The following is a 26,264-nucleotide window of genomic DNA, read 5'->3' on the forward strand; positions in this document are numbered from 1 at the left end:
AACAGAAAACAGTATCCAGTCGTTTACAGCGTTTGTGCTCAGAGCTGCACAGATAAACAGCATTAGCTTGTCTGACAGCTAATGCTGCCAAGTCTAAATTGTTGTGGTTATGTTAGCATGACTAATTATTTAAGTAGAACATTTCAAACTGAGGCATTCCCATATCCTCTGATGGCAGAGAAACACATCTGTGTTGCATAAAGTCTCATCCTGACAAGTCTGTGGGTGCGAGAACTGTAAAGAAACGTAATTAGGTTTATTTTTTCTCTATATTTGTTGCTTTAACGTGTGTTTTTATTTCTTCGAGTCAACTATGGTTTAGATATGTATTGTGTTCATCTTTGGTATAATTTTGGAGTTGAGTTTTCAACTCTGCACGTGTCTGTCAAAGGTTTGTAGCTTTTTCTTTACATCAAAATTATCTTATTGCTTTTATTAATTTGTTAATTCACTTGAAATATTTTACATTTATCAGGTGAACCTTATTTTGCAGTGTTTAATCTGCTGTGTCGTACCGTTGCAGAAATAAACAAAGCCTTGCCTTAATGATTCTGCCTGTCGCAGCAAATGTTTCTGTATAAATTAGAGGTAATAAAGCCTTCGTAATAGTGTAAAATATTCAGCTTTACCTGGCAATCGGCTGTGAAGTTTGTGCTTAAAAAAAATCTGGGAGATCCCTCTCATTTTGTTCTTTGATTTTTTTTTTTATGTTTTTGATTCTTTCAGTCTCTTCTACAATCCGTATAGAGTCCAGAAACAGTGAGAAACATCTTAATCTTCTTTATGTGTTGGTGTTCAATAGTAGTAGTAGCCCTGCAATGTTTCGTAGATTATGCAAAAACTTTAACCGAAAATGATTACCAAGTCGTCGTCTTGAACAGATGAAGAGGTTTTTAACAGGAGAATCGTGTTTGTGTTCATTTCAGAGAATCCTGGTGTCTCAGTCTGTTTGATTTTAATATAAATGTTCATTTCTACACGTGTATCTTATCCCAAATACTTTCGGACCTAGGCAGTCATTTTGACCCCGTATGTTACCAAGTCGTAAAATTTTATCCAAAAGGAAAAAAAAACAAAACAGGGCAAAAAAACAAACAAACTGCTTTATAAGTTGATTTGCTTTGTTTGTACTATTTTTAATTAAATATGAGTTTTAAAGGACAGTTATTACATTCACGTACTTTTACAACATACTTATCGGTACAAGTTTTGAACAGACTGCTTTGTATCTCGTACATCTCAGAGTTAACGGCTTGAGTTTTGCATAGGCTAAGCAAATATAAGAAGAGCTAAAACACAACAAGCTTTCCTATTCTGATTATGGCTTCCTTTTTTTTTTTTTTGCAACAAAAAATAAAATGAAAAAACATTCTAATCTAAAATTTCAGTTCCATTTTCACGTCTTAAAAACTCCACGATCCAGCTGAATATTTTTGCCGAAAATGTCAGCAAAAATATTCAGCACTGAAGGCAATTAGTTCACTTCAGCACAAACATTCTCCAGCGTCGTCATTTCCCCATGACGGCTGTATTCAAATGCAGCGCCTAAAGGTCGCCGAGCTTCTTAAGTCGCAGACAACTTTCGAGGATGGAATAAATAAATACTGACATTTGGATTAAAGAAGATGATTAAAGAAGAACGCTCAGAGCCTTGTTCTGCCCTTTCCTCCGGGGGGTTTCGGATTGCAGATAATGATGATGTCTCTCAGTCCCAGGTGGCCGCCTCCAGTGTCCAGACCCTAACGACGTTCAGAGTTACTCTGGCCAGAGTACTGCCAGGGATATTCAGTCAGAGTTTTTGTAATTGGTGAACAGGTTGTAGAGGACTCTGAGGGTGGATTTCAGGTTCAGGTTGACCACATCTGCAGGAAACATAGGCAACAATTGAGATAATTACTTTTAGATTGCTCTTACACGAAGGTTCTTTTTCCACATTACGAGTCTGGTGCCCGATAAGCGTCGGACTGCTTTCCTTCGAGAAGCTATTTGCGATTTTTTTTTTTTATCACAGAGCCGCAGCCTAAAATAGATCCCCAAGAATTCGCAAATGATTATTGTATGATTGCATTACTCTCGGCAGCACAAAAGTAGGTTTCTGTTCTTTTTTGGAGGTGTCGCAGTGTACTACATAAGCGACTAAGCTGAATTAATCATTCAAACTGGGTCTGGGTTAACCGGGGGGCCAGTCAGCGTTTCTCTGTTCGGGATCTCACTTGTTGCCTATAATCAACCTTGCGATGAAAGATAATCACATCAGCTGGGATTGCAGGAGCTGGAAGGAGCTGAATTAGTGTAAACGTTGGGAACAGAGTTGATGAGTAGGGATTTATTTATAGAAGGAGAAAGGACATTTACACTGTGGCTGCACAGAGCGAAATAACATCAAAAGATCTTGTAAATAACTATAAGATTTATACTTATGACTATAAATTTAAATATTAAATCTACATGATAATAGTTTGTCATAGCTAAGTTTTGAGGTGCCATCTTATATATAAACAGAGGCAAGGGGAGAGAAACTGAGCAGGATACAAATCAAGTGATTACAGATTAGGCCGAGATCTCCACCTACTGGACGATCATGGTAATGACAGCTTCCTGCACACTAACTGACTTCCCTGGTAAAGAAGCATTAAAAACAAAAATCAACCTTAAAGTACATGAATCTTTTAATTCAGTGAAACCTTTTCCACATTTATTCAATGGGTAATAAAAAAGTTGACCCTTTAAGAACAAAAAAAAGTTTTTGTAAAGAGTCAAAGAGGCCATAAAATGTTGATCAAATTGCAGAAATAGGCCCACAGCATCACTGATTCTCCACCATACTTAAAAGTTGTGCTTTTCAATATAAACCGGGTTTCCACTAGAGGAGCATTTTCATGAACAGGTACAGGTTATGCTACTGCAGGATATTTTTTAAAGTTAAACTCATGCAATTCATGTTAATTGGCATTAAAATTGTGATTATTTTTCCTTTTCTTTAAGGAGAATTTACTCTTAATCTGCAGTAATATTAAGGCAGTGAAATGGTGGAATACCTTCTGGTCTTGCCTTTGGTTTCTTCAGGCCTCCGTCCTGCATCAGCTCAAAGGCAAATGCCACGTTGTGAACCTAAGTGGGAGCAAAACTGGCAATTAATATTTCTCATCTAAAATATATATATATATCTATATATATTTATATATAGATATATATAGATAGATAGATATATTCTAATTTCTAATTTTCTATAAGTGAGACAACCTTCTGCTCAAAGCTTTCAGGGGTGAGAAAAAAGTTGTAGAGAGGGACAAAATAGTCTTCCAGCAGCCCCATCAGCAAAATCAGGTACACTCCATCAGCAAACTAGAGAAACACAAACATTTTATAAATATGTACAGTACAGACCAAAAGTTTGGACACACCTTCTAATTCAATGGGTTTTCTTTATTTTCATGACTATTTATAAGGCAAGAAATCCCACTTATTAACCTGACAGGGCACACCTATGAAGTGAAAACCATTTCAGGTGACTACCTCTTGAAGCTCATCAAGAAAATGCAGAGTGTGTGCAAAGCAGTAATCACAGCAAAAGGTTGCTACTTTGAAGAAACTAGAATATAAGGGGTATTTTCAGTTGTTTTACACTTTTTTGTTTAGTGCATATTTCCACATGTGTTATTCAAAGTTTTGATGCCTTCAGTGTGAATCTACAATGTCAATAGTCATGAAAATAAAGGAAACTCATTGAATTAAAAGGTGTGTCCAAACTTTGGGTCTGTACTGTATATATACAGACACATTAAACATAACACATCATGAAGGGATTCACTTTAAAAATGTCATCCAGTCAAAAGAATAACAGAAAGAAATCAATTGAACTGTAATGCACGATATGTTTTTTATATATATTAGACAATATATAAATAACATGACTTTCTTGGATAGGATGTGATTTTAAGAATACATCCATAAGCTACCTGAGACTCCAGCTCAGTGACCTCCAAGTTCAGCTTGTTCAGGTGTTTGTTCACAAAGGTGATGAGGGACTGAAAGGAGAATCCAAAAACTGTTCAGCACTTTTACAAAATATTCTTTGATAAAAATAAAAACATAACTTTAGAAACAACATCTAATGTTCACTGTAAAGCTGAGATCCTATTACCGTTTTCACAACGTTGAGCTTGTCGGGCGCATGATCCAACAACGTGTCAAATGCATCCCGCTCTGCTGGAAAGGAAAACAACTTGAAGGAGGTACAAACACTGACCGATGGGGACTCGCGGGTTTTATTCTTATCTGATGAAAGATGTTTTGTTATTTTGTCGTTTTCTTATCTGTGACTGAAGTAGCACCTGTTCACTTCTAGTCTGACATGTAAGAAGAACCAAAACAATCTGAATTCAGATCGTTACCAAGGTAATCTAGTTCTTTGAGCTTTTTCACGCGATGTTTCGGATTTCTTTGACTTACCAAATCGCCCCAGCATCATTCTGCAACAAAAATCGAATGAGAGAAATTACACAATTAATTAGTTTGTTCCTCAGCTGCAGGCATGTAGCACTTCCAAAAAGACCCATAAACATGTCTTGGTAGGTCTTACTCTGTGGTGCTGGTCAGTTCTTTAGCCACGACAGCAGTCTGCAGGATTCCTTCTCTCTTCTGCATGAACAGAAATAAAAGTTGTGACTTCAGAGAGTAACTCACATTGCTTATAAACACAATATCAACCACAGTTTTAATTGCAGGTACGTTGATCCTGCTTCTGCTTCTAATGTCAACACCCCGGCCACACATATAGTTAGAATGTGAAGATATTTCTGGAATTGGCTCTGCAGGATCCCCTTTCTGGACATTTGATACCGTCGCGCACGTAATTCTTTTTTACACGTTAAAAAAAATAATAAAAATTCTGCACCAGAAATTATGCAAATGTCACAGCAGCAATGACTCAATAATGGCGTTACTTCATCTCATTTAATGCAGGTCTGTCAACTCATCATGCCCAACGCCTGAAGTGACCTGAGCAGAAAAACCACTTGGGGGCGCTCAAAGAGTATTAACGGCATCATTAAGATTTCCATTCTTACAGTGAGAAATGTACAAGTCTACACCTTCATCCCAGCAAACAAGCCATAAGGTACGTAACGCACAATTTAAAAGCAAAGGCATCTCAATAAACAGAATATAGCTAGAAGTTTAATTTGTTGCAATAATTTAATCCAAAAAATTTAAATTTTAATTCATTGTACATCAAGTCATTCACTGTATTTCTGTTTATATTAGCTATTACAGCTAAGCGCTATCAGAAACACACAATTCATACCTAACATTTCATATGGAAATGTCACCACAATCATCGAGAAGAGTTTGCAATGGTTGACAACCGTCAGTCGCAGCAATAGACAGAGTTAAATGGAGAAAGACATGAAGGTATTAGCAGCAGTAGCTTAGCTTAGACTCTATTGAGTCTATGTGAAACATGAATTTTACTAGCTGAACTGAAATACTGAAGACAAACTGAAAGAAAGCATTTAAATCAATAGTTTTACTACTCAAATTTATTCATATTCTTGCCTACAGTGTTTCCAATGACCCTACAGGCCGACTGGAGCCCTACCTTTACCACCACCACCTGCACAGTCACGTGTTCAGGGAGTCTGATGGGAGCCTGGAAGTGCATAGCGAGAGCAACCAGCAGGTAAACGATAGCCACCAGGTTCTTTGAATGGATCGCTGCAGAGACGACAATGAAAAAGAAAATCATGTTAATGTTAACAGGAATTTAATTAGGTAGAGCTGTGCAATATCAGAAAACATTTGCCAAATTCTGCTACAACAACATGGCTTGAGAGACATGACGTCTTCCCTCTTCAGCTTCACCATTTATTTGCTTCCAGTTAACACATCTCCCTGAAAAACTTGAATCTGGCAACAACTGTCTGTTTTGGCAACCACACAGCTTTGTTGCATGGCAACGCCGTGTTTTAATGACATCTTCTCTTGGTCATCTGCTCAGTTTCCTGTCATAATAGCAAATTTTGCTGGACAATAAATTGTCTCAGAACTCATTGCAATAAACGATAACATTGTTTTGACACGATTTTCAAGTAACATAACTGTAATAATGGCATACAAATGCAAGAACACATACCGTTGAGGCCATCGTGTATTCTTGTTTTCTCACACACCTCCACACTCTCTAGGGAAAGACTATGATGGAGCATGAAAGAGAGCATGAAAGTGTATGTAGAGGCAAGAATACATTATAGCTTAAATGGCCTCTCATAGCCACTGATCTCACAAATGGAAGGACAGTCAAACATTCATGAAAAATAAAAAGCTTTCCCAGAAAGACTGAAGCCGTTACGGACGATGAAATGGTGGGCAACGGGTAAGCAGGCATCAGAGTATACATTATAGATTAATAATGGGATGTTACTTGAGATCATCTGGTATGTGTTTGAAGACAGACAAGTGAATACTTTTGGCAGGAAGGTGTATCCATCTATCTAGGAAGTTCTTTGTGATACTGGTATTGCCCAACTATGTTTAGAAGGAAATACTCGTCATTTTAAAAATGAAGACACTCAGCTGTGTTTAACCAGTTTCACTAGGCCTGCCACAAGAATCACTAAATCAAATAATCGCGTCATAAATTAAAAGAAATTTATCGTTTTTCTCTTTCTTCCAAAAGTTGGATAGTAAAAGACTTCAGACTGGAGTTTTGGTCTCAACTAAACCTTTTCCTGAAGGTTAATTTTGTTTTTGGCGACTTCATAATTAATTTTATTAGTTGTTTCTGTTGTTTAGTTGATTTATTTGGATATTTAAAATGCCTTCCAGTTGCAGTGCTAAATGTTAATTAGAAAGTTTATTGAACTTTGAGAATGTGTTCTTGCATTATTGTGCCACTATTATTATTGTGTTACTGGCAAATTGTCTCAAAACAACAATATTATTGTTTATCGCGATAACTTCTGGGACGATTAATCGTCCAGAAACATTAGTTATTGTGACAGGACTAAGTGTCACACATTAAAATTGTACGTAAATGTTTTGTGTGTTTACTTCAAGAAGTCACGGACTGAAAAGGGTATCGAACTCACAGTCCACACTCCACTCCAGCGTCCAGCCGTGAGGCCTCAGCGTGTTGTTGACCGCCTCCAGAACCGTCTGAAGCTTCTGCTTCTGTCCGATCTCCGACTGGGTGACCTCCGCTACGTTCAGCTTCCGACCCGACAGTTTCTCTGGCACCGACGGAGAAAGGGAGAGGTTTAGGAGTCGGAGCTCATCTGTGTCGGTTCAAATATTATTGCACACAGAAAGTAGCCAGAAGCTGAACAAATGCAACAAAGGACTTTGACTGCAAGAATGATGGAGTTTGAAACGGGGCAAAAATCAAACAGAACGATCCAAAAGATGTCTTGGTAGAAGCTGAAGAACATTTGGCTTTAAATGTGAACTGTTTTGTTTCTAAGAAATACACCGGGTTCTTTTCATGCTTGGTGTTGACTAAAATAGACAGCTGGTCACAAGCCATTTGTTTTCTTGTAAATATCAGGGTGTTGCGCTATATATAAGCCAACTCTTTGGACTGGAGTGACAGGCCATACAAAGCCACCTGCTGGCCAACTTGTGTAAGTGCACAAAAAAAACAACTTCTTTTGAAAACCAGCATGGACAACCAGCCTATCAGAAATGCTGAGCGACTTTTTGAATTCGGATCTTTCTGCTTAAAAACCTGTTTTATAGCTTTGACTGAATATATGCAAGTCATTTATTTTTGAAACAGATATTTTAAAATCTATCCCCATGAATGAAAATGTAAAAACAACTTTTAGTGCTTTAAAGAAAAAAGAAAAAGTCTTCATGCTAAAAGATAACGTAAAATAATTACCAATATCTGATTTTCTTCTGAAACCTTTATTTTTATAATTAAACAAAAGACAAATATGGGGGTGCACCACCCTACCACGAGCATGGGGGCGTGGTGCTTTACATCCTAAATCAGCCAAAACAAATCACATTCAATCGAATAGAGCTGCTAACGCATTGATTTTACACAACACTAAATGAGAAGAACATTTATTTGGACTTCAGGTTTCCAGTTTTCCCAATTAAATGGTTTCTAGAAATACAGGAGCCATGACTTGTTAGTGCCCACCTGGCAAACAGAACAGCAAGAAATGAATCTAGTTTACATAGAACAGAAATGAAAACCAGCATGACTGAAACGAGCCTTAACGCTGTCTACCAAAGTGTTCCTCCTCTCAGGTTTTTTTGTAACTCTGTGTGACCGTTTCCTACCGAATAGCTTCTGTAGCACTTGTCCGTCGTAGCAGTCCTCCTCCAGGTCTTTCACTATGATCCTCTCCTCCTCCAACTCGCTGTTGATCCAGTCAATCAGCACCTGCATGACCCAGTTCGTACGATTGGGGTGTTTTTGTTTTGCTCCGAACATATTCAGCTTTTGTTTCGGTGCACAAAATCCCATTCAGTCTCATTTACCTTCACGAGATCTTTAAATTTAGGGTTTTCCCTCGACGTGGGGTCCAGCATCATCCTTTCAGCATTTTCTTCTGTGAGGAAAAACAATGTCAAAACAATAATCATGAAACATGAGTTGGATAATATGTCGCTTCTTACACCTTTTTATTCAAATTAGAAAGCATTTTCTTTTCTCACCAGTGAGATCATTGGTTTATAAATATGACAATGACAGGTTTTCCTTCAAAAATGACTTTACAGCCATCGATAAGGCAAGCTTTTCCTCCCAGATGAGTCAGAGATGATTTCACGGTGTACTAAGTTCAAGGGCATCCGCACTCCACCCACTTTCACTTCCTCCTTCTCCGCTGTCAAACTGTTTCAGCAGAGTCATTTTCTTGACCTTTGAGGCCTGAATACCCTCCTACACACTGCCTTCAGAAATGAGTCTGAAGAACTGGAAGCAGTAAACGTCCCAGCCATAACTCATAGTTAAATTTAACACAACTGGACGCATGTGTGAGGTGCTTCTCAGGTCCAAATGGTTCGTTTGCAGCTGCATGCGGAGTTTAAGCGTTCATACCCAGCAGAGTGTCCTCTGGATGGATTTCTGTTGCTGAAGGAAGCAGCGGTGCGTTGATGGCATTCTTCCCCTCCTCATGGAGATCGCTCACTGGTGGCACGGAAACAATGCGGAGAAATCAGGTCGATTTTTCAAGCAAGCATGCTTTAAAAATTAGCAAGAGAAATTAAAAATATAATTTAAAGCAGTGGTTCCCAAAGTGTGGGGCGCACCCCTAGGGGGGGGGCACAGTGCTATTGCAGGGGGGGCGCGGGAAGCGGTATGGATGAATGAAAAAAAAAAATAGTTACACAAAAGTGTTTCACTGTAAAGATGGTTTGTAGTTTGTTTTGTTGCAACCTGAAGTGTGAAATAAACTTCAGTGGAGTTTGAAAACAAAATATGTGTATAGGTTTAAGTCTGACTGAACGATACAGTTGATTTTTTTTTTTCTTCTTTGGGGGGGGATTTTATTGTAATCCATAGGGGAGCCCAGAAAATCTTTGGGAACCACTGATTTAAGATGAGAAGAAACTGAAATCGTAACGAGTACAGAACAAAAAATGTAACAACGTAGAAATAGAACTGGAGAAAAAAATGTATTGGCATCAAATATTGAACTTCTTTATTTAATAAAATATACAGCTACATTGAATGTTTTCTACAATATAAACGTGTAGAAAACAATTACGAATGCTATCCAAAGTAATTTACAGTAATTTGAGAAATAGCTTCTGCTGATACTGCTATTATCAATGTTATTACTATTTAATGAAGTTGTCAAATATTACTGTATTACGGTAAATTCACTTCAAATTTTTTTTTTAACATGTTAAAAAATAATGCTTACTTACACGGGGCATGCAGTTATGAATGCACTGCACCAGTTTCAGATATGGGTGTAGAAAACAATATTAAAGACGGTCAAAAACCAAGTTAACAGGAATAGTAATTTATCTGCTGATGCTACAAATGGAAGAGAGGTGGCTGTAAAAAATAAGTTCTACCCACTCCTTTGAATGTGTAAATATACTTTACGACTGTTCTTCTTTTGTTGTGTTTGTCTATTAACTTTGTTTATTCTTTTATTACACCACGTTCGATGAAGCCAAACCAAACCAAAATACTGTTTATGAAAATGAAGTTTAGAGTCTGTGACGCAATGGCTTAGAGAAAAGCATGTTAACATCTTAAAATGGTCCAGTCAAAGTTCAGATCCGAGTCCAAATGGGAATCTGTGGAAGGATTTGAAAACTGCTTTTCGCTGATGCTCTTTATTCAATGTGACTGAATATCAAACCGATTTTAGTTTCGAAATGTGCAAAGCTGGAGATTTACCCCCAAAAACTCGTAGCTGTAACTGCTTTGATGTAAAAGGCGGTTCTACAGCGTACTGACTCGGGGGGGGGGGGGGGGGGGGGGGGGGGGGGGGCAAACATTCATCTTTCTGCTTATAACATAACAAAATGTGAACTAAACAGCTCCAGTTTGTCACAATCAAACAGCTGAGTACTGGAGTTCAGCCTCCAGGTTGATTTCCTTTCCACTGAGGTTTGCTGCATTACACACACATCCAGAGGATTAAATTAATACGCAGCGTTTTACATTTAGAGAGGACTGGCGAGAAAAAAGGAACACATTGTAAATTATACCAAAACTTACACGTTGGCCATTTCAGCTCTTCTTGCACACTAATGAGCTAAGCACATAGCATGTATTTCCCTTTTATGTGATTAAGCATTAAACTCAAGCCCAATCATGTACTGTAAACGATTGCTCTGATTGGCTAAGATAGTGTCATTTTAAGCCTGCATGCTTAACTTACTAACAACCCAACATAGTCCCACTTTCCTCCACTCGCTGCCAAATAAAGGCCAGTTCACTTCAACCTAACCGAGACCAGAATTTACCTTTATTAACATCGGAGTTCGATTACGTATTCACACCTCCTCTCAACCAAACTTTCTGGGTAAACGAACTAGAGTTTGTAGTAGGCAACCCGCTGTGTTTAAACACCATGGTATACCTTATGTACCATAGTCTCTTATGACCACAGTGCACTCATCTGATGGCTACTTCCAGCAGGACAATGCTCTATGTCACAAATCTCAAATCAGCTCAAGCAGGTCTCTTGAACATGACAATGGATTTGATTCCTTGTCCTACAGTGGCCACTGCAGTCACCAGATCTCAGTCCAAAAAGGGATCTGTGTGATGTGTTGGAATGGGCGATTTATATCAGTGATGTGCAGCTGACAAATACAGTACATCCTGGCTGTTGAGCACTTAGCAAATGTGTATTCTGGTTTCGGCTCCGAGCTTCATTTAAAAAGTTTCTCATATTTCTTACTTCCTTTTTCAGAACGGATTGCTTCACATTTACTGTCCAATCTATAAACAACAACGACAACAAGAAGAAAACCTTCTCTGTAACCTTGGAGTTGTTCGGTAGTGAAAGCAGGGTAATAACTTCAAAATCTCTTCGTGAAAATCAAACTCTGACACTCGTGATCTTTAAGCAGAATATAATTCTGCTGGCATGTTTGGATGCGGACTGCGGCGATACTCCAGGAGATTTAAGGGCTTTCTGCTCCTAATGGCCATAATGCTTTTTATCCTCCTGCTTTTCAATTAGCACAACCTGCAACAGGCTAAACCGCAATCATTGCTTCCAAATCTATCGTTTCATTCAAGTCCTGGATTATTCCTAACGCCTGGAAGGGCAGAGGAGGAGAAGACGGACGTCAAAGGGAACAAACAGGAGTGTGTTTATAGCACAGCTAGAACAGTAACACGACCTCAAAGGGGTGAGTCATGAGAAGATAAACAGAATTAGCCTGAGGGTTCCCCAAAGATTTACTATCTGCTTCAACCCTCTCATCGAGCCTTTAATCGTACTATAGATCAGCAGTTATCTTAGTAATTACACATCAGACTGACTGAAATTCCTCATAATTGTTGCTTCCTGCCTGCATGTCCATCTCACTGCGTCACTGCTGCTTTTAACAGTGTGGGGTGCATCTGAATGATCATAATGTTTAAAAAAAAACAAAAAAAAAACTCATTTACTCAAGCAGTGCGCTGCTGATTCCTCTTAACAGCTGACATTTAACCAAGGCTGCACTGACGGCTCCCGCTTCCCCATTTCCACTTCCAAGTTCCTAATAGTCCAGCAATAAAAAAATCAAAAAAAAATCTGATTACCTTGCTTCTTCCTTTTAGTCCCACACAGCAGCCCGGCCATGTCCCCTCTTCTCCCCCCGCCCCCAAACAAACCACACACCGGATCCTCCTCGGAGCCGGCGAGCAAGCAAAGGAACCAGTCGCAGAATAAGAACGGTGTTAAATATTGAGAGTATTTGTGTGCAGGGTGTGTGTGTGTGTGAGTAAGTTGCGATCGGTGCAACTGAGCAGAGGCAGGGGTGTCATCACGTGTTTATTTCTGTCACAGCTCTCCACCCCACCTCTGCGGCGCAGCTACCAGGCAGGTTCATCAGAGGAGGGTGTGTGTGTGTGTGTGGGTGTGTGTGTGTGCGTGACAGGAAGGGGACGCCACGCTGGAGGCAATTAGGTCAGAGCGCACAGGTCAGCTCCGGGATGTGGAGACTTGGCGCACTTTGAGGAACAATCACAGGTGAATGTGAAAAACTGATGTCACTGCAGCCAGAGGCGCAACAACAAGTGGCTCTGCATAGGGGCGCCGCACCAGAGAGGGCGCCAAAACTATGGGAGAAAATTCTATTCCTAGAGGCATTTTCTGCATTCAGCAGCTATTTGTGCTTTGAAAGCGCACTATAATGTGTCTGCGTACTTGAATCACAAATTCAGCCCTGACCATGGGGTGTTCTCACACTCACAATACGTGGTATATCAGTGAATAATGACATATTTAATACACTTGCTGCAAATTTTATGGGATTGTTACCACAAATCCACTGTGCATGAGAATAGTGCCGTGAAGACCTTTTGCTGCGTCGTATAATCAGCTGGGCTGTGACCGTGTTCCTGTTAACCCACTTATTCTAATTTAATACACACAAAGCTTGCAGCCATGAGCATTAATCTTCTAGACCAGCAGAAGCCAAGAAAAGAGCTTCTATCTACACAGACGATTAGGTTAAATGGCACTGATTTATCAAAACCACTGCAGGGAGGTTCCCTTTGCATTAGAGACGGTCTACTTATAATCTGTGTGCATCATAAACAACACCGTTAAGCAGATTGAAATCGACCTCCTCCGGCTGGGAAAGAGCCACTTGACTGAGGCGCACAGGGCAGGATATAAATAAGTCCGTAGTATGGAGAAGACAGACAGACGGCCGCTTAAATTTAGCGCCGGTTATTTACATCCAGTCAGGAATCGGTGAGTAACAGCAGAAAGGAGAGGATGGTGTCCGAGTGGGTTGTACACTTCATACCCCACAGCTGGAATTCATTTAGCTTTTTTTCCCCCCGTTATCTGTGTGTGGGAGCCATGTTTTTCTCTTTTTTACTTTTTTTAAAAGTTTGATCTGTTAATTTTCTGCTCTTTATAAAAAGGGTTCATTTCTGTTTGAGCTGTCAAAGAGTTGAGGAAGTGAGACGATATTTCAACAACAACGAGTTTGATGTTTGTAATGAAGTCAGAAATCTAAATCTAACTCTGATCACGACTCAAACTGAATATGACAGGTTTATGTTTTGTAACAACTAGTACAATTAAACCTGCGATGTAATAGGTTTGCTCAGTTTAACAAAGTCCTGCTGTTGGGTGTGATTCCCTGCAAGTTATTTTTTTCCACATTTTATCATGTTACAGCTTCAAACTACAATATATCCCATCGGGTTTTTGATTGACAACAAGCAGAGGAGAAGTGTGAAGTGGAAGTATGAGACATGGTTTTCAACTTTTGGCATTACAATACAAAATCTGAGTAGCAAGATGTGAGTTTGTATACTACTGTAAAATAAACATCACCACAGCATGATACAGCCACTACTATGTTTTGTTAAGGTACAATTAGGTCAAAAACAGTTTACATTATCATGGCAATGTTTGCTTAAAGACACTAATGTATAACGTTCTCTAACAAACCTCAATATGTTTTAGAGAATGTCTTAATTTATCCTGAATGCAGATATTACACTTGAAATGATGCAACTTGTTTTTATTTAGGGGCACCAATATAGATGTACTACATTTTCCCTGAGGGAAAGTCCCAAAGTTCTTTTTTTATTATCGTAAAGAGGGCTGAATATGCACAAAACTATTTATGGATGTTTATTTGTAAACTTAAAAATTCTTATTTTCCTCCCACATGAAATTATAAAAATATACATTCAAATTTGTGGTTCTAATAAATTTGTGCAAGACACCGAACATTGCAATGCAAGCTCGGGAATTTGTAAATAAAACTGAACTAAATCCAGTAGAAATTAGGTACAACTTGAGTAAATTCCTCTTTTAATAAAATAATAATCGCATAACAATGAAATAGACTGCTACGTACTTTTCAAAACTTAATTTTCAAGTAAACAGTTAAATTAATCAAGAGCTACCGTACAGTGCATACCAAGTTATACTAAAATAAGCAAGCATGTTACATGTAGAGTGTAATGACTCACTGCTGTTGCCATCCATCCTCCAGTCTGGTTTTTTCTACTGTGTGTTGTATATTTAGGGTGTAACAAAAGTGTCAAAACAATCAGGATGCGAGAACAGCCTCATCGTTTTCCAGCGAACTGCACTGTCTGCCCACAAATTGATTCCAATCTTATCGCCGAAACGCAGACTTCCTTCCAGCTCATCGCTTCGCACAGAGAAAGTCGTACGCCATCGTCTCTGAAAGCCTCTGAAATAGTGACATCTTCCCTCCTGCTTCACAGTAAAAGCAGTATATAGCACTGAACCACATGTTGTGGTATCTAGTTAGTGATTATTCAGCAAATGTGAGGCAACTTTTCTAACAGTATAACTCATCTGCCGAGCGTCGGCTTTACACCACACCCAGGACGGCAACATGTCGTCTCCTGCCAGCAACATTGCCTTCAACAGCTACGATGCTACCGTCTCTTTAAACATGTTCCACTCAACCGATCTGAGATTAGTTGACCATTATTTGTGTGAGTTCGTCCCACGCAGATAATGAGAGGATCCATACATATGTCATAAATTTAAAAAAACATATTGCCTGGATTTATGTTCAATTATTTAAATAAAAACATTACTTGTGTTTTTGTTGTCAGCCATGCGTTAACTAAAGATTCTTAAATTGGATTGTTGGACCTGAAATTAGTGTACATTTGCGTACGATGCAAATTAGCGACAACAGGCACAAAGGGAATAAAATTTTATTTTCCGTTTGAACTATATAGATTATTTTGGCAAATATGACCGTGAAACTGAATTATAACCTGTTTTTAAAGTATGGGATTATTTACTCTAGGGCTGAAACGATTCCTCGAATGATTCAAGTACCTCGATTATTAAAATTCCTCGAAGAAAATTGATCTGCCTCAAAGCTTCATTATATTATGTAGCGCACCGTGTTCCGGCCAGATCATCATTTGTGGACGGCAGCGCTCTCACTTCTGCCTATGAGTTGTTGCGAAGTGCAAGCAGCATGGTGGTGAATTGTGCGGCGTTTGGGGGACAAGTAAGGATTGTAAAAGTTTGCGGTGCAATGGTTGGACTACGACAGCTTTTCTGGTGTTGGAATCGTGTCGGCTTTGGAGCGAACGTAGGAATGGCAGAGAGAGAGAGATATATCCGATTCCTTGGATAATTGTAAAAATATTCTATAGAGTACTCGATTACTAAAATATTCTTTTACAACAGCCCTTATTTATCTCAGTACATTTGTAGAAGATGTCATCGTTAAGCTGGTACATGTTTGTAGCTTTTCTGACTGCAGCATTTTATCAGCTAAAATTCAGGAGGTGTTCCAAGTAAGCACTTCTACTTTCATGAAGAAGATACAGATCCAGCTTGTGGTGGCAAGATACGTCTGATAGGATCCTGGGTATGAAGAAGGCAAACGTCAATCAGCATCAGTGGTACGCACGCAACAAGTTGGTCAAATGTAGATTGGAAGCAGATAGATTTAAATCAAAGAGGTTGGCAGAACGCACCCGGTGCTTTCACGGTGTAAACATCTACACTGGTGGGCAGAGGACTGCAGACACTCATCGTCCATTTTCATTTTTGACTTTTAACGATGCATTTGAATTGCTTTTTTTGGTATTATTATAGAAGAAATAACAAGTTAAGCGGTTAAAGTATAGCATTGATACATTTCCTTACTTCTGGCATACTCCAGGTTGGATATTGGACCTTGTCACAAAAGGAGGAGTTTATTTAAAAAGAAGGTTTTTTGGTTGTGACTTTTAAGCACAGACTATAAATTTTCCACAGCTTTAATGTCAAATTCATTTAAAGAAGCTTAATATTAGCCTGAGTTATCCCTTCCAAATTCAGTTGTTATATCTGCTTATAATCACTCTCCTGTTGGACTCCTTACTGGGGTTTTGCTAATCCATAGCTGCTGAACTAAAATGAAGCTCAAGACTTTTGAGACAACCATCCTTTCTGATCACCTGTACCACTAGACAGGGGCGCCGGATAGGGGGGTCGATCAGGGGCCCAATTCCAAGGGCCCCTGATCGACAGGGGACCCTCCACATTTTTTGTTTGTTTTTTTGTTCATAGAAATTTTAAAAACAAAATGGGGCCCTGTCAATTACAAAATTAATTATATTGTGTATTCTAAAATTGTTTTAGCAGTAAAAATTAAATGTTACCACTCCCAGTCCCAGATCAAAAAGCAGACATTTGCCCGGAGCCCCCCTGGATCTGCATGAAATGGTTCGTTCCTGCTTGGAGCTTGACGGTGACAGTGGTCAGCAGCAGTCAGTACAAGACAAGAACAACTGTTACTATACTGCCTAGAAAAATAATAAAGTTAGGTTTTCAAAAAATAGAGAAATAGAGAAAGAAAAGGGCAAAAGTGTCAATTTGTAACCCAGTTTTTCTCCAAGAGACTGTGTGAGATTATCAACTATTTAGCATAGTTAGCTTAGCTACAGACTGTTTGCCTCCATTTCACTAGCATTTAATGAATTAAGGAAAAAAATTACCAAGATATTCATATATTTAACTTGTCCCTGTACCTTTTACCACTTAACAGGTGAGTCAGTCAGCAGCAGCTCTAACCCACGTCCCTCCTGACTCGTCCTCTCCTAAGTGAAATTAAATCTGCAGTATGCAACTTTTATAAAAATATTTTTCACTTATTTGTTAAAACTGTCATTATGTTGTGACATTATGGTACGAGAGATAATCTGTGAAAAATCTATTTCCTCTGCTTTCTCAAAGTGCTAGAAACAACCAGTCAGTGGTAGGAGAGTTTTAGCGCTGTCAATCACAATCTCATGTTGCTGCTCATCCCTATTCTGTAGCTAGCATAGCCTGTTGTAAATATTTAGTTTAGTTAGCATAGCTACCAATGATGGCAGATAAACATTTTTCCTGTAATGATATGTTGTTTCTCCACCATTATCACATTTAGCAGTGAGTGAATGAGGTTGATTGACAGCACTAAGACCCTCCTACTGGTTCTGATTGGTTGTTTTTGCCAGAACGTTGCATCATTTTAGCCAGTAATAGTAGTTCAGGGACGAGGTGGAGGAGATTGATTGTTTTCACAGATTATCTGTCTCATAACAAACTGTCACAACATGGTGACAGCTTTAATGGAAATGGAGAAAACAATTTTTTATTAAAGTTCTATACTGCAGCTTGAATAAAATGCAACTACATAGCATTTTTTGAGAAGTCTGGATTGCTTTATGTGTATTTTGCACGTTGCTTTTGACTGATGCTCGTGGGGAGAGACATTTCAGTAATATAAGACTAAAAGAAAAAATTTAAGCAACCTACTTGCATACTGTATGCGGACTGTTGCATGTAAAATTCATTAGCAGTAAATATTGTGCTAGTTATCAGTATTGGACCAAAGACAGCAAGGCAGTTGCAAGCTTTTAAAATTGTGACGCTGTTGATGGGTCAGATAGACTCAAAAAATTGTAACAGCAGCTGCGTGGGGGGGCCCAATTTAACTTTTTGTCGGGGGCCCAAGATTCCTGGCGGCGCCCCTGCCACTAGAGATAAACATGATGCTCCCAACACTGTGCTGTAGCTACATCTATTACAGTACACATAGATTTGGAAATCCCATTCTTCTTGAGTGGGTGACAAGGTCCAAGTTTGTGTTAAAGTTGAAAAATTATCCCAAACATACATCAAAACTGCTTTTGAAACACAAGTCGGACTAGACAAAACTCTTTATTTTGAAATTCATTGAAGTTATTTGCTGTTTCACACAATTAAACTGCTGGCTGGATCTACCTAGAACATGTGAGATCACCTCTTAGTTATTTATATCAATTGTACAATTCTTCATAAATTAATATATATTTTCATTTTTGAAAGTCAGAAATGATCATAATGTGAGTTGTAACTATTAGCTACTATCTGAACTTAGGCAACGGTAATTTTATTTAAGGTGAAGAACAACCAGGAGCGTTTTTCTTTCTTTTGCCATCTCCTCAAAATTAGAAAGAAAATCTTACAATTTAGATATTTCAAAAACCTTTCAGCTTTACATCAAAACCTCTAAAGTCTTTCTGAAAAAGGTATTTAAAAAAAAACAAAAAAACATTAGGAATATATATTTTTAAATCCAACACTGTTAGCATCTTCGCAAAATTAAATGTGGGGAAAAAATTATTAAACTGCACAAAAGCGGTTTGAATTGCCTGATCCATAAAGAGTTAAGAGAAGTTCAAATGAAAAAACATTCTCCTTGAAAGGTGAAGCCTGGAATCCAGGGTTCCTCCTAAAACAATTAAAATGTCTCTGACCTCCTGCCGGTGGGTCTGCTTTAATGGAAATTGCAAACACATGGCTGTGAGAAAACACACGCACACACACCCCCCCCCCACACACACACACACAGAGAGAGAGAGAGAGAGACACACACACACACACACACACAGAGAGAAAGAGAGAGAGAGACACACACACACACACACAGAGAGAAAGAGAGAGAGAGACACACACACACAGCTTGAGGCTGATAAACTTTTGCAGCTGTCCTGTTGACCAAACTGCTCTGTGGATTAAGGACATAAAAACAGCTGCTTAAACTCACAGAATAATAGAACAAAAATAAAAACTGTTTCAAGTTAATAATCTTAATTTTCCTTTATCAAACGGCATTTCCTGTAACAGCTCACTGAGGATCTGATCTATTTATATATCTTTACCTCATGCTGAATGCCAGAGGAGTTGCAGTCTGTGAAGCCTTTGTTTATATAAATAGATGCCTTCCATTTTCCTCTCTAGAGAAGTGTTAACAGTGTTAGCAGCTTCACCACCATCAAAACCCGTCTGTGTTTGCGTTTTAAACAGCTCTACGATGTCAAATCATGCGATTGCAGCACCATGGACAGAAACACAAGAGGACTTATTACAACAACAACAACAAAAACGCCTTAAAGCAGGAAAAACTCTAAACCGACTCACCTTCTTTAGCCCGTTTCTTCCGGACCAGGGTTCCTCCTAATTTCCCCAGAAAGGATTCGTCTTTTTTCATCTTTGCTGGCTGCAGGCTGGCAGATGCGCTCGGAGTCAGAGACATGGTTCTTGTTGCGGCTCTTCTCTGTGGGCCAACCCTTTTTTAATTATTATTTTACCCCCGTCTCTCTTATTCTCTCTGTTATTCCGCTCACTCCTCCCAGATCTGCATTCAGATTATCCAATCACAGCCCAAACACACACACTGTCTCATTCTTTCTCTCACACACACACACACCCCATACACACACACGGCACAGTAATCAGGCTTCTTCCAGGAGGTAGCCACGGTGGTTTGGCTTTAACACAGATGATTCACATGGGAGGAAAAAGTCTCTATTAGCTGCGGCTAACCCACAGCGCCACCCACAGGCCTGCAGATGTCGTTCATGTTGTCGGTTAGCTAAAATTAGCCCACATGTGTGTTTTTATAGGTTTAGGTTACACACACACACACAAGAAAAAAAAATCTGGAAAAGTCTGCAATTTATTGAATAGTATGGAAAAATGAAAAGTGAGTTTGGAAAACGTTTTGGTTTCTTGCTCTTTTTCACTTATCTTCTAACATGCAGAAGTCTAATAATACCGTGGTTTTCTTGTTGATTTGTTGAATTGACATTCTTTATTATTGCTGTTTTAACATTTCACCCCTCCTTATTTTGTTGTTGACTCACCAACTGATTGCATGCTTTATATTGGAATTTTTTACAAAGTAAAAAAAAGGGTACCAATATGCAAAAAGTGCACTTTAAAGAGTTTATGGGACAGTCCCTTCTAACAGTTCTAGATTTCCTTATGCAAGTTACTCTAAAAGGCACAAAAGCAGTAAAATGGCCTCATTTGACACCACTCTCTGAAGCCATTTTTTAGCAGTGCGTGTTTTTCTATAATTTGTGCAACCTACAGTTTAGGCCCAACTTCAATTGAAGCAGATTCACTACGGTTTTGTACTCTAAAATCATAAAAACAAAAATAAAAGAGTTTGAAAAAATCTGGGAAAAGACAGGGTCTGATTTATCTGACTGGATGTTCTTCCTTTTTTCAGTGAGCTCCAACTTCAATGGATTTTAAAGACAAGGCTTTGAAATGCCATTTTGAAAATCTTCCGCAGTTTGTTTCTGCTCCATATTGTCTCAAATATATTCACCCCACCACGGTTTGGTTAAAAGTCCCTGTTGCATACTGTACTTTTATCTACCACAGGCTTTTTGTAGCTTCCAACAAGCTTACGGCCTAAAAAATGTCTGCATTTATGACCGTTCTTTCAATCAGAAATACTAAAGCGCATTTAAATTGGCTCCCTGGAAAAGATACTGCTTTTAAGCACAAATTTTATGACAGGCTTGTGGTCTGGATCAGTCCTGCAGCTTCATGTTAGTCTGTTTTATCCATCACAAGAAACAGTTTGTTGTGTGTTTGAGCTCATTTTTCCTGTTGGAGCATCCAACCGTGTCCAGGTTTCATCCGTCTAATCCAGACTGTTACCGTCAGATGAATGAAAATTGGAACTGGAAGTTACTGGGAACATCAGTTTCAGCGTCTACACTGGTAAATCAATTGTAACATCAACATGAACCGAGATTAAGACCTAGAAATTTGTGACGTTTACCACACTGACAATTAAGACAACTGTGTTAGAGAAATGTTTTATGCAGACAAAGACTCAGCTGTTTGCACCACAATGACAGAAAAGAGATTGGAGGAGTTGTAATGGGCCTGTTTGACAGAACGTCGTCATACAAAAACATCAGAGGAGAGGTTGTGGAGAGGAAACTCCTGAAGAACAAGATGGAGTTCCATCCACCTCCACCTCCGACGTCTGTCAAAGGAGGACTGCCAAGCATGATGTCATTTTTCACCACTCCAGTCTTCTTCTGGCGCCCGGTTGGTGTGATGCAAGCTAAGATCCGCTGCCCCAACTCCAACTGCCCCGCACCACCGGGCGAATTCCTGGAGAAGAAAGGCTTCGGCAGCTACGCCAGGCAGGTGTGTGGCATGACCAACAGCTACACCCTGTTGACGGAGAAGCTGAGGTGTCCGTACTGCGAAAAGGTGAGGCGGGTGGCGAGCGAGCCGCACGGTGACACCGAAGACGTGGGTGGTTGTCATGAGCAGCAGTACATCTGGCTGGCGCACAGTCCCAAGATCCTGATGAATCTGGCTCCGGCTGTCAGAAGCATGTTTCCCGCCATACTGTGTGGAAAGCGGGCTGTAGACAAGGGCGTGGTCACTCTCCTGAACGACCGGGTCAACAGCATCTCAATGAGCAAGGTGCAGAGGCTGCTGCAGCAGGGCCACGACGAGTGGTATGTGGAGCGACGCGACCTGTACCAGACGCTGCTGTATGAAGCCTATGTCGCTGGAGACTTGTCGTCTCAGAAGAGCATTCTGCCCTTCGCGAAGGCCGCTGGTACCTACACGCCTCCTCCGCCCCGCACCCCGCTGCCCTGCGCCCGTGTGCTGAGGCGAGCGCACATGATCATGGAGATGGAGAAGATGCCCGTGTACAGAGCCTCGATCCTCAGTGTGACAGGAGAAATCCTCTGCATTGACGGAACCAAAAAGGTTTGTGTGACGCATCACTTCATTAAGCATCAACCAGTTTTTTGTTTACAAAGAGGATTTTGGCCTCACTGTAAACATTCAAATGTGATGGATACATATACATGCTTAGGAGTTTACATAAATTATAAAGACAGACTTTTAAAAATTCATGTCCTGATTTTTTTTGTTTTCCAGGTCCTCAAGAAGATATATGGCGACGGCCAGGGCACCATGCAGTACGTCACCAGCGTGCTGAACCAGTGGGGCCAGTTCCTGACCACAGTGGTGGTAGCAGCAGAGTCTGAGGGCTGCTACAGGCGCATGGCCAAAGGTCTGATGGCCCGCTTTGACCGAGCTGGAGCTCCTGTCCTCGAATCCAACTTTGTTGCTCCGATGCCCTACCCTGCTGAGTACAAAGACCCAGACGAGGAAGAGCTTCTTGGGGTGGAGTACGCCATGTATCAGTCGACCAGCTTTGCTGCAAAAGATTACTACGCCCAGCAAGGTAAACTATCTAGAAACAGAAATAAGCAAACTAAGCTGGTAAATCTTTATAAGTGAAATGTGAGGTAAATACATGTGATATGAAGTTTACTGTTGGCTTTTGTGACTGCCTAGACAGTCATTTTATACACATTTTATACTTTGCAGTTGAAAAAGAGCAGAGCTGTGACGAAGAGAAGACGGCTGAACAGAGCGATGAAGAGGAGGAGCTGGCAGATGAAGGTGTGGACATGCGCGGAGAGTCAGAGGAGGATCCGATGGACGCCGTCAGTGGGAAACACGCCATCCTCACTCGGTCAGAGCAGGTGGAGGAAGAGGACAGCCCTGCCCTGCAGGATGTCCTCATGACTGAGAGCCACCTGCAGCTTCCTGGGCTGCAGGAAGTGGAAGACTTGGCCTTGCTCCTTCTCCAGCTGGCCGATGACACAGACCGTCACCTGGTGCCGGCCGACCTCAGGGTGAAGATTGCCTCCGCGGTCGGTGCTTTGCATGAGCATGACAGGTCAGCTGCCAACTTTGTCAAACAATATGAATCTCGGTGGGGCTACACCCTGTTTGGCCGATGCCTGGGAGCCGACACACCTGAGACCAGAGCGGCCCAAAAGACAAAGTTTTCTTGGATGAGGTACCCTCAGGCGGCACGTGTTACTGAAGACAGCCGTCTGTTGTACCTCATCATTAAGATGCTCAAGAACCGGCCGCCGGCCTGTCGTCTCACCTCCCCCGCCAAGATTACCACAGCGATCAAAGGGCAGTACAAACGTATTGTAGACCGAGTCAGAGACGACGCCATCCTCAACAGTCTCTCCATTCCTTTACCCAACTTGAACTCAAAATCCATCTCCACCTTCATTGCACGGGAGGAGAAGAAGGCTAACTTCAAGGCGACTGTCATCCCTAAGGTGAAGCTCCACCGCAGAGTGCTGTCTGACGCACCAATGCCAGCCGCTCCAACGCTCCCTGCTTCCCTGCCAGCTCCAAGCCGACCTCAGGTCCAGTACCTGAGCCTTCCTCATGTGGCTGGGGAAAGGCATGGCCAGAAGCAGAGGTAAGCTGTTTCAGAAATATGGACCCTTTATTGAGGTGGATTTATCAGCTGCATATTCAAACTAACTCTAGACTACTATATGTGTTGGTGAGGTTTTATGATATTTCTCATGAATATAGAAACTCATCATCACATTTATTTTTATTTCTACAGGTTAGGAGAACCACGGCGGAACATCCAGCCCAAACCCCCGGTGGCCACTTACATCCCCCCCAGATTGTCTGCAGCCCCGGTCCTGCTCGTGGTTCCTGCTCAGCCACAGGCGCCGTCCATGATGCTCTGCGGAACCTTCAGCGGCCAGAGCTTCGTACCTTCAGCTCCACCTCCTGCGCTGACAGCCAGGCCAACCAAGCCTCATAAATCCTTGAGGCCTTGCGGGGCCTGCAAAATACCCCAGTGTGGTGGACAGAAGAAGCGATACACACCCTCCAAAAACAAAACTGCTGGAAGTAGCCAAAAAATATTTACCTTTTGCCCAGCAACTAGGAGATCCACCACTTCTGGTTTTGAAGGCATTGTTTACGACAGCTTTGAGCATTTCAAAAAGTTTGTAGACAGTGAACTTGAAAAGAAACAAACAAACTAAAGAGTTTGTGTTTTGGTGGGGAGACTACATTGGCTGGAAATCTCCCCAAAATAATCAGTTAAAAAATGTTTATATCTTTTGTGACTTTTGTTTGTCTCATTGTTATATTATTGTTATATTTGTGTATATTTTTTTATATATATTTTTTAGTTAATTATTTTTTCATTTTTCTTGTGGTTGAAGAAATAAAACTTTTCATAAATATAAATACTCTAATTCAATTTATATTTGGGTCATTTTGTCTTGATTCCCTAGTAAAAGAGTATAGAATAATCAGCATCTCATTGTGTTCATCTTTACTTCATCTGCATGTGACACATATATAAAGTTCTTGCCAGTGAGGAGAAAAAGCAGGTGTAGCTACTTTTTTAGCCTGATAGTCACCAGAAACAGCAACATACAGGTAAAATAAATATCAGTTTATTCACTAGATTTAACAAATTTCATTAAAGATATTTCTTTTATACAACACATGTCACAATTAAAAGTATTTAGCTTTTTTTTGTAACCACAACGGTGTGTGAAAGTGATGAACAACACATTTTGTATTTAACAGAATATTCCAAAGGGTTTCTAGTCTAGAAAAACCACAACAAGGAGAACAGGGGGAGGTCAACAGGGATTTTCACACCTGTGATCTCTCTTTTTTATTTTTTTACCCTGGAGATCATGACCCAGGATATGGCCTTGGAGGGGCCCAAGGCCATTCCCAGGCGGTCTCCCATCCAAGTACTAACCAGGCCCGACCCTGCTTAGCTTCCGAGATCAGACGAGATCGGGCGTTCTCAAGGTAGTGTGGCCGTAAGCCACAATGTGCTAACAGGAACAGCTTTTCGTAAAGCAGCAAAGCCAGTTGCCACTTTGTTTCTTTTTGCTTTGATTACACCTCTGTAGGGTTAGCCGTACTTCTCCGTAGAGTTAGCCGTGCTTCTCCGTAGGGTTAAGCGTGCTTCTTTGTGGGGGTAAAACATTGAGGGACACTTAGTTGTGTCCCTCAATGTGAAATATTTTAAAGACAGCAGCACCAAAAGGCTTACAGCACCTGGTATTCCCAGGCGGTCCCCCGTGCTTCTCCGTAGGGTTAGTCGTGCTTCTTCGTAGGGTTAGCCGTGCTTCTTTGTGGGGGCAAAGAAGCACGGCTTCTTTGCCCCCACAAATATTTTTAAAGCTGCTGTCTTTAAAAATATTTTAAAGACAGCAGCACCAAAAGGCTTACAGCACCTGGTATTCCCAGGCGGTCTCCCATCAAAGTACTAACCAGGCCCGACCCTGCTTAGCTTCCGAGATCAGACGAGATCGGGCGTTCTCAAGGTTGTGTGGCCGTAAGCCACAATGTGCTAACAGGAACAGCTTTTCGTAAAGCAGCAAAGCCAGTTGCCACTTTGTTTCTTTTTGCTTTGATTACACCTCTGTAGGGTTAGCCGTACTTCTCCGTAGAGCACAGGTGTCAAACTCCAGTCCTCAAGGGCCGCTGTCCTGCAGTTTTTAGATGTGCCACAGGTACAAAACACTGGAATGAAATTATTTAATTACCTCCTCCTTGTGTAGATCAGTTCTCCAGACCCTTGCAATGACCTAATTATTCTATTCAGGTGTGGTGCAGCAGAGGCACATCTAAAAGTAGCAGGACAGTGGCCCTTGAGGAATGGAGTTTGACACCCCTGCAGTAGAGTTAGCCGTGCTTCTCCGTAGGGTTAAGCATGCTTCTTTGTGGGGGTAAAACATTGAGGGACACTTAGTTGTGTCCCTCAATGTGAAATATTTTAAAGACAGCAGCACCAAAAGGCTTACAGCACCTGGTATTCCCAGGCGGTCTCCCGTGCTTCTCCGTAGGGTTAGTCGTGCTTTTTCGTAGGGTTAGCCGTGCTTCTTTGTGGGGGCAAAACATTGAGGGACACTTAGTTGTGTCCCTCAATGTGAAATATTTTAAAGACAG

At 40.6% G+C, this 26,264-nt stretch overlaps 2 protein-coding genes, 1 non-coding gene and 1 pseudogene across 7 annotated transcripts in view; 1 reads left to right on the forward strand and 3 right to left on the reverse strand.

Moving 5' to 3' along the window:
• Window positions 1-1,111: 1,111 nt before the first annotated feature.
• parvb (parvin, beta) lies at window positions 1,112-19,955 on the reverse strand. 5 transcript variants are annotated; one of them, XM_032589181.1, is made up of 13 exons: window positions 19,596-19,955; window positions 9,053-9,142; window positions 8,491-8,561; window positions 8,290-8,392; window positions 7,089-7,229; window positions 5,600-5,715; window positions 4,583-4,641; window positions 4,453-4,472; window positions 4,145-4,206; window positions 3,960-4,028; window positions 3,244-3,345; window positions 3,039-3,111; window positions 1,112-1,862 (listed from the first exon to the last, which is right to left on the reverse strand). In XM_032589181.1, exons 1-13 carry the CDS (start codon window positions 19,708-19,710, stop codon window positions 1,786-1,788), a joined length of 1,098 nt encoding a protein of 365 aa, XP_032445072.1. In that variant the 5' UTR covers window positions 19,711-19,955; the 3' UTR covers window positions 1,112-1,785. The 5 variants fall into 5 exon arrangements, with proteins under 5 accessions (XP_032445072.1, XP_032445062.1, XP_032445092.1 ...); XM_032589171.1 differs by having other exon boundaries at window positions 4,145-4,209; XM_032589201.1 differs by lacking the exon at window positions 19,596-19,955 and adding an exon at window positions 19,337-19,361 and having other exon boundaries at window positions 4,145-4,209.
• Window positions 19,956-20,888: 933 nt separating this feature from the next.
• Window positions 20,889-26,264, forward strand: part of LOC116710776 (uncharacterized) — a 9,082-nt gene continuing 3,706 nt past the window's right edge. Inside the window, exons 1-4 of the mRNA XM_032550012.1 lie at window positions 20,889-22,211; window positions 22,386-22,695; window positions 22,842-23,742; window positions 23,896-24,049. Of these exons, the coding sequence (XP_032405903.1) occupies window positions 21,357-22,211; window positions 22,386-22,695; window positions 22,842-23,742; window positions 23,896-24,049 (2,220 nt within the window). The 5' untranslated portion in view covers window positions 20,889-21,356. The remainder of the gene's footprint in view (window positions 22,212-22,385; window positions 22,696-22,841; window positions 23,743-23,895; window positions 24,050-26,264) is intronic.
• On the reverse strand, window positions 25,013-25,135 carry LOC116713114 (uncharacterized; annotated as a pseudogene).
• On the reverse strand, window positions 25,538-25,656 carry LOC116712915 (5S ribosomal RNA). The gene has a single exon (XR_004337728.1). It is a non-coding gene; the product is annotated as a 5S ribosomal RNA (ribosomal RNA).

This window comes from Xiphophorus hellerii, chromosome 2, assembly GCF_003331165.1.
Source record: "Xiphophorus hellerii strain 12219 chromosome 2, Xiphophorus_hellerii-4.1, whole genome shotgun sequence".
Lineage (NCBI taxonomy): Eukaryota > Metazoa > Chordata > Actinopteri > Cyprinodontiformes > Poeciliidae > Xiphophorus > Xiphophorus hellerii.

Bases quoted from the DNA above. Each gene is read 5' to 3' on its own strand.
- parvb (XM_032589171.1), bottom strand. From the start codon at position 19,710: ATGTCTCTGACTCCGAGCGCATCTGCCAGCCTGCAGCCAGCAAAGATG. The intron at 5,716-7,088 runs GTGAGTTCGATA...TCGTCTCTGCAG, and splicing joins GCTGGAGTGGAGTGTGGACT to CGATCCATTCAAAGAACCTG. The intron at 4,473-4,582 runs GTAAGACCTACC...TTTTTGTTGCAG, and splicing joins GAACTGACCAGCACCACAGA to AATGATGCTGGGGCGATTTG.